This window comes from Glossina fuscipes, unplaced genomic scaffold (genome assembly GCF_014805625.2).
Source record: "Glossina fuscipes isolate IAEA_lab_2018 unplaced genomic scaffold, Yale_Gfus_2 0, whole genome shotgun sequence".
Taxonomy (NCBI): domain Eukaryota; kingdom Metazoa; phylum Arthropoda; class Insecta; order Diptera; family Glossinidae; genus Glossina; species Glossina fuscipes.
In genome coordinates this window covers 33,916,757-33,929,843 of record NW_023998414.1, presented here as the reverse complement: position 1 = coordinate 33,929,843, position 13,087 = coordinate 33,916,757, and the positions used below count along the sequence as shown (strand labels likewise).

The 13,087-nt window shown below is 36.7% G+C and overlaps 1 protein-coding gene across 1 annotated transcript in view; it reads left to right on the top strand.

Moving 5' to 3' along the window:
• The window catches only part of LOC119644929, a gene marked incomplete at its 3' end in the record, with an annotated part of 35,205 nt that extends 22,198 nt beyond the window's left edge, over nucleotides 1-13,007 (top strand). Inside the window, exons 2-7 of the mRNA XM_038044676.1 lie at nucleotides 3,290-3,586; nucleotides 3,670-3,746; nucleotides 3,869-4,092; nucleotides 4,171-7,743; nucleotides 7,846-11,166; nucleotides 11,946-13,007. Of these exons, the coding sequence (XP_037900604.1) occupies nucleotides 3,420-3,586; nucleotides 3,670-3,746; nucleotides 3,869-4,092; nucleotides 4,171-7,743; nucleotides 7,846-11,166; nucleotides 11,946-13,007 (8,424 nt within the window). The remainder of the gene's footprint in view (nucleotides 1-3,289; nucleotides 3,587-3,669; nucleotides 3,747-3,868; nucleotides 4,093-4,170; nucleotides 7,744-7,845; nucleotides 11,167-11,945) is intronic.
• Between the last annotated feature and the right edge of the window lie 80 nt (nucleotides 13,008-13,087).

Here is a 13,087-nt window from a genome sequence, read left to right as displayed (position 1 = left end):
TGACAACTAGATGCGTTTATGGCTACAAGTTCTCCTCGGTAGATTTCAGTTTCATATTCCGGGACAGAAACTGCAATGAAAAATTCTTCTTATATATATATTTGTTTGGAAACAAAGGAAAGGAAAGTTCTTAGTAAAATAGTTCTTCGCTTGCACCCAAACGTCATATCCAATCATAGCCTTCTTTGTTATATGTTGCCGGGGCAGAAGGCTACCACTGTCAGCATTGTTTCTTGCTTCACTCACCATGCTGGGTTAGGAGACAAATGAGATAACAATAGTGTAGTTAATCAAGGTCAAGTAGGTAAATGCATTTTTCGTTATTATTGAATATTTAATGGTTAACTGTTGAATCGATTGAGAATAAAGTCTTATCCTTATTTCGTGATACATTTTGTAATATAATAATGGCGCTACCACCTATTGGTCGTCGTTGAGTGGAGAAATGATCGTTTTGTTAGAAAAACAATGAACGTGGCACGCTTTCATCTAGGCAATGCGGTTTGATTATTCAAAAATTGTATATTTTTGAGATTCACTTATACATTTTTATACCCACCACTGTAAGATGAGGGTATACTTATTTTGTTTCTTTCCCGTAATGTATGTAACATCCAAAAGCACACTTCAGAGATCCTATAAAGTACATATATATTCTTGATCAGCGTAAAAATTCTGAGTCTGAGTTTAACTATTTCTGTCCGTCTGCGTGGTGTGTATTCTTGGCACTTTCCTAATCGCAAAAATGAAGATATCGGCTTCGAATTTAGTAGAAACTTTGGCAGTTTCTGCACGCAGGTTGGTATTGAAAACGGGCGAAATTGGTCAGAAGAGAAGTGCGCAGTGAAACTGCAATGCAACTGAATGCAACTCTTTTTTTTTTTTTTTTGATTTTTGCTCATTACTCGGAAATTATGAAAGTTAGAAGGCTGATATTTTCCACATATATTTTACGAAGCACTCTATTCCCTACGTGGAAAAATGGCCGCCATGCCCACACAAAGTGGTTCAAATTTGTTTTTTCTCTTTTTTGAGATTTTATGCTTATTTATCATAAGGCAAACAAGACCGAATGTTTAGCAGTATTTTAGTACAGCGCTTAAATGAAGATGTATTATCCGCCTAAAAATGGGTTAATTTTGAAGTGATATGAATATGGTAGGACACCACGATTACTTTTTTCTTAATAACACTAGCGATATGGGTATCAAATAAAAGAGCTTAGAGAATAGGTTGCGAAAAAGATAGTGGTGGGTATGTGAGATTCGGCCCCTGCCGAATATAACTTGCTTATTTGTTTTTATATATCATAATAAGTGAAATAATTTTCATCATTCATATTAAGGAGCAATATAAACTTTTGCTTATTAAAAATGATAAATTTACGTACGGGAGAAATAGTGTTAAATAGAATTGTTCTTATAGGTTTTATTTTTGGAAACAATATAATGGGACAATATTCGCAATGCAATTATTACAATTTCTCTTCTTTTTTTTTTTTTTTCATTTGGCCTCTTTTTTCCGTTGCTGTTGGTAAGACTAGCAGTTTCAATATGTGGATATGATGACGTTTGAATTTATATATTAACCCTTAGCGAACGAAGGTCGCTACCTATTGGCGACATTTTAAATGCAAGAGAAAAAATCGAATATCGTCATACAGGCGGCATGACGTGATATTTCGACAAATCTGTTAGGTACAATGGTCGCTGCGCACGCTAAAAAGGAGGTCGATAGACAATTGTTTCTCTATTTTGTATGGACATATCTGTTCATAGGTAATCTATATTTAATGAAAATTCCGTACGTCTATTGGAAAAGAAAAATGCGATCATTCGTTACGGGTTAATAATAGTGTGAGTGGAATTTTTTTTTTTTTTTTCTTTTGGACGGAAACAAAGTCTCCTGCCATTAGTCACACACTTTCCTAATTTTTCATTATCCCTATGTGTATAAAAGAGAAGGCAGGTTTCACAATCTCCAAAGGAGCACGATTCGCCAATCTCAATACTAAGCGAATTGTATTTGAAGCTAATGTCTTTGGGTGGGTAATGGGAAAATATTTCTATAAATTATCTCCTTAACAATGATGTATCATTTTTCTTAAGTACTGCCTAGGCGTTTTTCCTCCATTCAATTCAGGACTTATTACATACATATATATATATATATATATATATATATTATTACATACATATATATATATATGTTGTATATTGTTCGAATGTCAAATTGTGTGGGAAAACGTTCATTATTTGTGTGTTTGTTAATATCAATTACTTATATTTTGTTGGTTTATCGCAAATCGCATTAAATACCGTTAACGATTTATCATCAATTTTTTATATTCTAGTTTGTAATAAGCATTAGTTTTAATTTTATTTATTTATTTATTTATTTTTTTCGTACATTTAAAAATACTACGCATTGTGTCCTCTACTTTTTATAAGGAACAGCAAGAATTTGAAAATTGTTTGTTGAATATTTTCATTGGCATCAAAGGAATAATGTATAAAGTATACGTTTTCAAGTGTATATCATCGACACAAAGAAAAAAAAAGCAAAAGTAGAAAAAAGCAGTTGACTCTCATTGCTTGACAGCTCACTATTTACATATCATGGACGGTGAGATATGGTGCTGTTAATATTTTCTCAGAGCAAAGCAACATTTTCCGTACTTAACATATAAAAATAAAGCAAAGCTTTTCTTTTAAATATGCCATCAATTTAATATTGAGATTAATAGGCTAATGGGCTGTAGCCAGCTTTCTTTCATACTGTTTATCGAGCAATATTGTCGTATAATCAAAATCGCATAAATTTTTTTCTTTTTTTTTTTTTTTTTGTTCGTTCTTCGAAATGAAAATTTGGAAGAGTATGAATGCTTAGGAAAAATACCACAAAAAAAATCGTCAGCTCCAATTGGAAAAGACCTTTGTTTATAACTGATGTTACTTCAAATTTATTTTGAAAGAATTTGTTTTTTTTTTTTTTTTATTGAACTTGCCTCTTTTTTTAGGTGCTGCACTGTTCTAGGGTTAAAATTAAAAAACAAGTTTTGTAATCATTTGTTTATCTCAGAAAAAAAAAAAAAATATATATATATATAATGTTAGTTACATCAACTTGTAGACATGAAAGATTTTATTTGTTATTTAAATATAAAGACACACACACACACATACATACATACATACATACATACAAAAGCTGCAATTTGTTCTTTCTTCTAAAGTAGTAGTAGAGATTCACATGATGATTAATATAAATGATATTGTGTTATTGATAGAATTAATGGGCAGCTAATGCTATCCTTATGCTAATAATGCTGCATTTCTTATCCATATGATGAAATATTAGTAAGAGTCAAGATTTCGAGAAAGAAGAGAAACGTTAATACGAAGAAACGTGCCAACAACATGTCGGATGATAAGGAGTATCAGGATGGTGATGTGGTTTGGGTTAAATTGGGCAACAATTGGTGGCCAAGCGAAGTTACTGGTCCGCATAGGCAACCGGAAGGTCTTGTAAAACATTTAAAGCGAAAGCCATATTGTGTCGTAAAATTCTTTAACGAGGATACTTAGTAAGTATATTAAATATAATTAAATATAATTATTAAATAATAAAAAGAAAATATTAATATATATAAATTAAATTTAACTCTAGCGAATATGTGCGGAGTTCTAAAAAAATATTTCACTATCAGTGCATTAAAAAAGATGAATTCATAAAACGCGGTTATTGTAAGTGTGCATACTAATGAAATAATAGCTTTGTGCCGAATATTTATGTTTCGCTTCTCTTCTCTCTCTCTCTCTCTCTCTCTCTCTATATATATATATATATATATATATATATGCTTTAGCTTTATACAATGGGAACAATAAATTTATGGAAAAATTTCCAGCTGACGTTGAGGTTGCTGAGCGATTGATACGCCACAATAACACTTTGAGAATTAACGATCGTCCGGATAGTATTGTTAAAGCCATACTGGGGCAACCATTAGTACGTAGCAGTTTTAATGATGCCTATTCGAACGCCGTTGGTACTACGGACAATTGCTCTGATTATATGCGACGAAGTGGAGTGAGTAGCAAAAACGAGTTTAAAAAAAAAAAAAAAAAAAAAGAAGGATTTCTTAATAAATTTTATGTAATATTTTAGGACTCGGTTACAAAAATTTTAAATCTTACACCACAACAAACAAGCACTACTACCACCAGTAGCGCTAATACTAGATCTTCTACGAAAGCAAGAGATGCCTCAAATAACAACAAATCGAACTCAGTGATTAATACAAGAACACGAACAAATTCAGCTAATGCTAAGCAATCAAGTGCTGTAAACGAGATAAGCGTACCGTCAGCATCTGTGGCGAATTTCTATCAATGCAACATGTGCGATTTTACCAGTGTCCGACAGAACGTTATGATCTTGCATAGAAAAATGCATAGCAGTAGAAACGTAAATACCAGTCTTAGCTCTGATAAGTCTCGCACCAGTGCCGGCTGGTTTGCATGTTCGTCCTCTTCCTCCTCATCTGATTCGACAGTTATCAGTAGCAAAGAACCAGTAAATGCTGTTAACGACGTCAGAATGACAACAAATCAAACTGAAAAGCAACCTGCCTTGAAAACATTGTACCAACCGAATCATGTGGCGGCGTCAAAGTCTGAAGTAAGCTTTAGCGCCGAGTCAGAGGATGAGGAAGAAGCGGAATTAATAACAAGCTCCTGGAACCGTAGTATCCCATTAAAAAGTTTAACGAATAGAAAATCGATGGCTCATAAAGCAAACGGTTCCAATATTTCACCAAAGCCGCAAATAGATTATTCGCCAGCGGCTATCAACTCTTTACCTAAAAAAATTTCTTTTACTGCATTGGCTTTACGGAAAAATTACGAAAATGATCGTATCGATCCGTTTGAAGAAGAACAAAGAAAGGAAAGAAATAAGCAAGAAGAAGCAAGAAAAAGGGCAACAGAAAGTGTGGCACCGGCACTCCCGCCCAAACCTAAAACTAATGGTGAAGATTTATGTAGACAAATATGGGACGAGTGGAGTGACGAAGGAGATGAACCGACTCCTCAAATCAGTCAACCAACGCCTCCTCAATCTATTTCCGTCCTCCCCAATAGAACGGTGGTAGATACAAAGACATCGGGTCGCATACGTAATATACCGAAAAAAGACCGTCGCGACGTTGTATTGCAGGATTTTAACAGCGATTTTAATACGCAAACAGGATATGAAACAGTGACAAACGTGAATGTGGAAATGAAAGATAATTCTCCACAAATTATAGTAAATGTGGATAGCAGTAATTGTTCCAACTCATCTTTGGTGGAAATCATTGATGATGAACCCAGCGGTACAGTGATTACTATACCAGATGACGACGTAGTAGCGGATAGCGAAGAAAGTTTTCAACCTACATCATCGAGTTCCCTTAAATCACACTCGACGGGAGAGAACAATCCTAATCATCGTAAAGATTCACGAACTTCGGAGGACATTCTATCTTGTTTTGATTTTCAAGAAGAAGAAGAAGGTTGCACCTCAATGACTCCTTTTAAAAAGAAACATTTACCAACTGACAAAAACTTGGTGGTGATCGAAGACGAGGAGGACATCTTGAGAAAAGCTGGAGAAATAAATAAAAGGAATGAGGAAACCTGTAAAACTCATAGCCAATTGGTGGCAGAGATTGATTCTTTGTTAGAAGAAACTGAGTTACCGATAACTTCTAGGCTAACAAATGTTACATCAATAATTGCTTTACCAACACTTGCTACACCGGTAACGGCAACATCAGCAATTGTCACTGCAGCAGCTACTACTACATCAGCAATTGCTACATTAGCAACTGCTGCATTAGCAACTACTACGCCAGCAATTGCCGCACCAACGACAACTGCTTTATTAACAACTGCTATAGTATCAACAACGGCACCAACAACATCTACACCAATAACGTCTTCACCAACAATTGCCATAAATACTATGCCGCTTGAAGAAGAGATGGCAGTTAAGGGTCTACCTATTAAGGAACGCGGTAAACGAATCTTCAAATCACGTAACCGTTCGCGTTTTGAAGAACTCGGGTACAATGAAATGCAAACGTCAATGAACATAGCAACAGAAACCTCTAAAGATGTTTTGTCTTCAAGCACAAATCAAGACGAAAGGCAAGAAGTTGTAGTAGTTGATTTAAATGATACTGACGATAAGATCAATGAACAAGAATCAATGGAACAACGGGGCGTGACTGAAGTCGAAAATGTTGTAGAAATCATGGATGAAAGTCATGAAGAAGAGTCTTCAGCCAATAAAATAATGGATCAGAGGTCGAATATTAATGAGAGAGAACAAGAAGAAGAGGAGGAGGAGGAGGAGGAGGAAGAAGAAGAGGATGTGGTAGAAATTCTTAATTCTCCGGAACCTAAGGTTGCATCAGAAATGGGAGGAAAGGAACAATCTGAAAATTTCATTGAAGAGGCGCAGGAAGGGCAACGTATGGAAACTCCCAAAAATCTTACTGCTATCACTAATAACGAAACTCTTGAGAAAGAAAATTTCATCGGAACCCCTGAAAACGGTAACAGTGAAAATAATTCGGACGCAGAAGAAATTGATAAAGCTCATGAAGATGCAAATATTTGTGAAGATCAACAACAACTTCAGCAACAGGTATTTGAAGAAGAATTGCCTTCTGCAATGAGCGATGAGCAGAGGAATCGTTTGATTTCTGAAACTCCGACTGATGAAAATAGTTCTTTAGCCACATCGGATACAGAAGCGGAATTCGGATCACCAGCTTCCATGTTAGATGAAGAGCGTTTGCCAACCTTTATGTATAACAACAATAATGATGTAACGATGCATCAGCCTTCAATTGACGACCACGAAGAAGAGGATCTTCGATTGGAGAGAAATGAATCTGTAGATAACGAGTATCCGCAACGAAGGCCTTCGGAGACTTCAAAAAACGAAAGAATACAAGAGGTCTCACAAATATCGACTAATGAAAAGGCCAACAAGATATGTGATGAAGATACATTGGCGCTGCCAAGAAATGAGAAGACACACGAGGTATTTCGGGTAGAGGAAGTATCGCAAGTGATAATAAATGAGAAAGTAAGTGAACAATATCAGCAAGAGGCATTAGATTTGATAACAAATCAAGGGGCAACGGGGACAAACCAGCAAGAGATATCAGACTTAGCAGGCAACGATGAAAAAGTAGAGCAGGAACAGCAGCAGCAGCAGCAGCAGCAGCGGCAGCAACAAGTTTTGGAAAAGCAAAGAAATGAAATACGAAACGATAAATATCGGAGCGAAACGTTCGACTTGCTGCGAAATGAAAAGAAAATTGAGGAGGAACAAGAAAATGTATTGACATTGCAAGGAGACGAAGGTGAGGTAGTAATTACAACCAAAGAAAGTTTACAACTTGAAGCAACGGAAGATAATACCATTGAACAAAAATTTCCCGCAGAGAATCATAGAAACGCGATAGAAGAAACTGCCGACGGTTTATTTGAATCAAATGAAAATCAATTTGCGTTGGAAGCCAATGAAATAAAAAACCCTGGAGGAGTAATCAGAAAAGAGATTTATATAAATTTAGACAATTTAGATGGATCAGAGGGCTTATGTAGGGAGACGGCTGACTTTGTAACTGAAATTACCGCAAAAGAATTAATCAGTCCAAAAATGAAAATAATACCACCACCACCACCACCGCCACCACCACCACCACCACCACCACCACCACCACCGCCACCACCACCACCACCACCACCACCACCCCCGCCACCACCACCACCACCACCACCACCACCACCACCACCACCACCACCATCATCATCATCACTAGCACCAGCACGTCGATCTACCATAGAAAAAATGGATGATTTAAATCTTTCTGCGGAAGCGAATAAACCGTTTGATGCGCCAGTGTCTGCCCCATTTGGCGACGTTCATGTTAAAAATATCAATCCAGAAATGTTTAACACCAGAGAGATGGAAGTTCCAAGTGGTCGTTTAAGTAAAAGACGAGCACACATTAAAATAACACCTAGGCGAAGTGGCGGTGAATTTTCGAAAGAGGACGTTAGCACATTCGATTGGAAAAAATCGCATTTCTATGGTAAAGCTTGGCATTTACAACAAAAGGAGAGTGAACATAGCATCCCGGTGGAAAAAAGCGTCGAATTTAATGATAATTCCGATAAGAAAAAAGAAAATTTGGATGTTAACGATATACCAGAAAAGGAGAAGGACGAAGAGACAAAAAGCTCGGAAACGAAAGAAGAAAAGGAAAAAACTCTGATCAATATTCAAAATGCAGAGAAATTGGAACAATTTCAGTTGAAAGAAAGTACTAAGAATGAGGAACCAACCATTGATGAAATTACTTCCGTCGATGAGTTGGTGGTGACCGATAATACTGGAAATAATAATAATAATATAGACGATGAAATTGATAAAGAAGATAGTGTTTTGGATTCTCCAATCGCCAAAGATTTGCCCCATGATCTGCGAAAGGATGACCACGAAGATGAAGAGTTAGAGTTAGAGTTAGAAAAAAATGAAGAGAAAACATACATTTCGGCGGAAAAATCATTAGAAAATTTTGTAAGCGACGTTTTGCAAAATGGTACAAAAATAAATAATGAAATTTTGAAGCTTAGAACGAATGAATTAGGAGGAAACTCTCCAGAGAAAAAAAGCAATGAACCGAAAACAGAATCATGTTCATCAGGCGTAAAGGACTCACAGGCGGCAGATATATTAAAACCATCAGTTAATATATGGATTGAAAAAGTAAACGCTCTAAATAAACAATTAGAAAGTTTTCCATTAGAAGAAAGTGAAAGTTTAAAGAAAATTACGGAACCGGAGGACATGAAACGAATTTCTGATGTGGGAAGCGAGCAAAGATCGAAACAAGAGAAAATCGAAAAAATATTAAAAGATGTGGACGAATCATCAAAAATCCAAAAAAAGAGAAAAAGTATCGATAGTGAAGATAAAGACGAGGTAAAGATGAAATCATCATTTATTAAAGATTTACAGGTATCAAAAAATCAAGAGACTGTTACTAAAAACTTTCCCAAGATGTGGCAAGAGATTGAGGTTAGTCTCGCCAAAAAGCGAAAACTTAATGAGGAACACATTTTAGCCGTAGGAAATGCTATTGACGGCTCTGAATGCGTAGCAGCAGCCGAAACTATTGTTTACACATACGAAGGTTCGCCGAACGATGAAAATATTACAAATATTCCAGCTCATATTAGTAAACCTTCTCAAGAAATCCGCATAGATGCAAAAATCGAGGAGGAGGAGGAGGAGGAAGAGGAGGGGGAGGTGGACGAGGACGAAAACGAGGAGGGGGGTCATAGAAACGTTCATTGTACGGATCAAGATGCTGCGAATAGTCGAAGCCTTTCACATTTACCGGATCAAGATATGAAACACCTTCAAGAAAGTAGCAAAAATCGAATAACGCCAGAAGATCATGTAGCCGCCCCAGCCAACACCCATTGCCTCGATCACTCTACAAATGAAAGTGAGGCAATTTCCCATTTTTCACATCATCATGATACAAAACCTATTATTTTGGAAAGCAACAAAGATTCGATAACGCTCTCGGAGCATGAAGCACCTGTCCGTACACAAAATCTAACTGAATGTGAAAATATTTCAAATTTTCGTCATCATCATAATGTTGAGAATACCCAAGAAGAAGTTAATAAAGATTTACTAATGCTTGCAGATCATACCGTCATTCATGAAAGTAGTAGTCCCCAATCTATTGAGGATGAGAATAATAAATTATTTTCGATTAAAAATATTACCGAACCGTCTTCGACAAACGAAATTCAAAACGACGATGAAAAAATGCTGAGAGAAGTTTCAAGCAATGTGCGTAATAACAACGAATCGTCCGAGCAAGCGACAACATCTCTTATAGTTTTTACACCAGAAGTTGATGACACAATTGTTAAAGAAACCGACATTTCTGATATGCAGCAGACATTAAACTCACCCCTACCAAGATCTGATAATGAATTTCTTAATCAAGAAATACGGGCTACTGAACTGTTGCAGGCTGTTATTCCAAATAAACCACACATTAGTGATAAATCTCTTTGCAGTCCGCTGTCGTCAGAAATGGTTATTATATCTCCACCCGGTAGAGAAGAGGTCGTCCAAAGTGAAATAATGCCAACAAACGTTCGCACGGAAAACGAGCCTATAGTTGAGCCGGGATTTTTAGTAATAAAGACACCGCAATCAATGGAGAATAATAATGAAGATGCCGATAATAATACGCAATTGGATGCGGAATTCTTAATAGAATTTGACAGTATTGTTAACAGCCAAGAACATCAACGCGAACAAGTGGTAGAGGAAATTATTAGCACGGAAGAAGCCCTGAACAATATTATTGAAGAAGTTCATGATAATAATTTACAGCAAAATGATTGCGATTTTATTGAGGCCCATAACGCGAACGCTTTGATGAATATATCGCAGCCTATGCAAGAGGAGATAGTACAAGAAGTGATTATATCGAAACCGAAGGATATACAATATAATATGCAATCACAGCAAATTACAGCACCGCCAGGCAGTCGTGTGGTCATGGAATCGCGTCGTAAAACCGTTTGTAAAGATAATTTAAAAAATAGCGAAAGCGTTGGATGCAAGACATACGCATTGGATGTTGAAGCCGTTATACCTGCCATTAAAACGGTTCGAAGAACAAATGAACGCAAATTAACGCTACCAGCGGCCGATATTTCAGATAAAGTGCGTTCAAATCGGGATACATCTCAGCCGCCTAATACGGCAGCATATCCTACCACCACTAAACGTGTACCTTATAAAAGTCCCCTTACGGCGGTTAAACGAAAAATGTCGATTGAAGATAATATTACATCGTTCATTATTGAGCGTCCGAAACCGATGACCTCCGCGTCATCTAACGCGCCAGGACCACCTCCATTAAAAAGGTTAGACTATAACGCCACTAATCAAGTGAAAACTAACAACAATCCAACAGCAACTATTATAGCTTCAAGTGGTGAGATATACGATTTGCCTGCACTATTAAATAACGATCAGTTGCTGCAAGAGTTAATACAGACGGTAAGTTTTGTTAATTACATTATACAATTTTTGTAAAAAATATATAAACATAAACATAACATACATCAACACACATTTTTATATCACATGTTTTTTTTTTTGCAATTTTACTACCGATGCAAAAATCTTTATTAGCCCCCCGAGTTCTATTCTATTCCTAAGAATTGAATTTGCAACACATGCTAATATATTATATATATATATACATATATATAAAGTCGATTAGTCGATTAGTTGTTTATGCAAAATTTGTTGCTTTCAGCAGCGTTCTCCATAAGCTGCATTTGCATTTTCATTTTTGCAAATCAAATGTTCTATCAATTGGCTGGCAATTTAAAAGTCCCGGCATCGAAATGTGTGGAAGAGAGGTAATCAACATGTTATCAACTGATCCACTGACTCTGGACCAGTACATCGCTGATTGGATTTATTTTGCTATCTTTAGAGGCTGCATTTGCTGCTTGCTTAGAGCTGGCAAAATGCTTCAAATCAGAATTAAATGTTTGTTGTCAAGTAGTGTCGTCTGTCGTCTTTTCCCCTTTTTGATTTCATAATTTATTTTTCAAAATTGAAAAATTTTGAAACTTACTACTGAACTACTAATCAATAAATAGTAGAAGCTAGAAGTGATTAAATTATTTTCAATTCGTTTCATTGTAACATTGGAACGAAATTGAAATGAAATCAAAATTTATGAGTAATCGCGACAAATCAATCAATTTTTGCATTTTTTCATTTACGGACGCAACTTAATTGTTTGCAATTATTTCGATTTGCAGGCAACGCCGACAACTCTTACAGCTGTTACGGAAGATTCCATGCAGAATAGTAGATCGGAAAATGCAAAAGTTATACACCAGCAAATTATACAGGGTCCACCTTTAATCGCGGCATCTCCTTCATCCGGGGTCATTCAGCAAAAACAAAAATTACCTATCAATCCATCAACGAATAGTTCGCAACGTTTAGCAAAGTCAACGTGCGCTGGCAATTCAAAGAATAAACAAATCGGTACAGATAGTCGGGGTAATAAGTATCTTATTATAAAAACACCCGCTACCGATCCAGCAGTGCATCCGCATATATTCACGCAAACACCGCCAATATCAGCGATGAATAATTTATCAACAAACTCGTTAAAAACTACGTCAACCGCTCAACAACAACAACAACAACAACAACATGCCTTAAGTAAACCGAAATCTACAAATTTTGCAAGCGGCAGAAAACAGCAGGGCAGCATAATTACTTTGCCTAGTGCATTAACATTACCGCAAAGAGATAAATATGAGTGTCCGCCAACGGGTGCAGATGGTGGGACAGGAGCAACGAAGGCAGCACGTCAAAAACTAATCAATCAAAGACGTAAGTCTATGCAACCTAAACCGCCCTTAACGTCTTCAAATGCGGCCAGTGAGAAACATAGGGAAGCAATGGCAGCTTTAAGCAGACGATTAAGCATTAATAGTGAAGCGCCACCTTTGGCTAAGATCCCTAGAACATCCACAATGGTTCCATCACAGCAAGTGGTATCAAATGTTAATAGCGTCGGCGGCGGCTCATCAATTGCGAACACTTTCGTTGGCAATCAAATGTCAGTAATAGCTCAGCAACAATTATTGCAATTGCAACAACAACAACAACAACTATTAAAGCCCGTAAATAGCGGTTCGGCTACAGGACAACAAACCGTTATTCAAAGAAAAATACGTAAATCGAACCAAAATAAAACGACACAAATTCAGCAACAAAGACAACACCAGCCGCCGCCGCCGCAGCAGCAGCAGCAACATCAGCAACATCAGCACCAGCACCAACACCAGCAACAGCAACAGCAGCAGCAGCAACAACAACAGCAGCAGCAGCATCATCATCACCATCATCATCATCAGCAGCAACAACAACAACAACAACAACAACA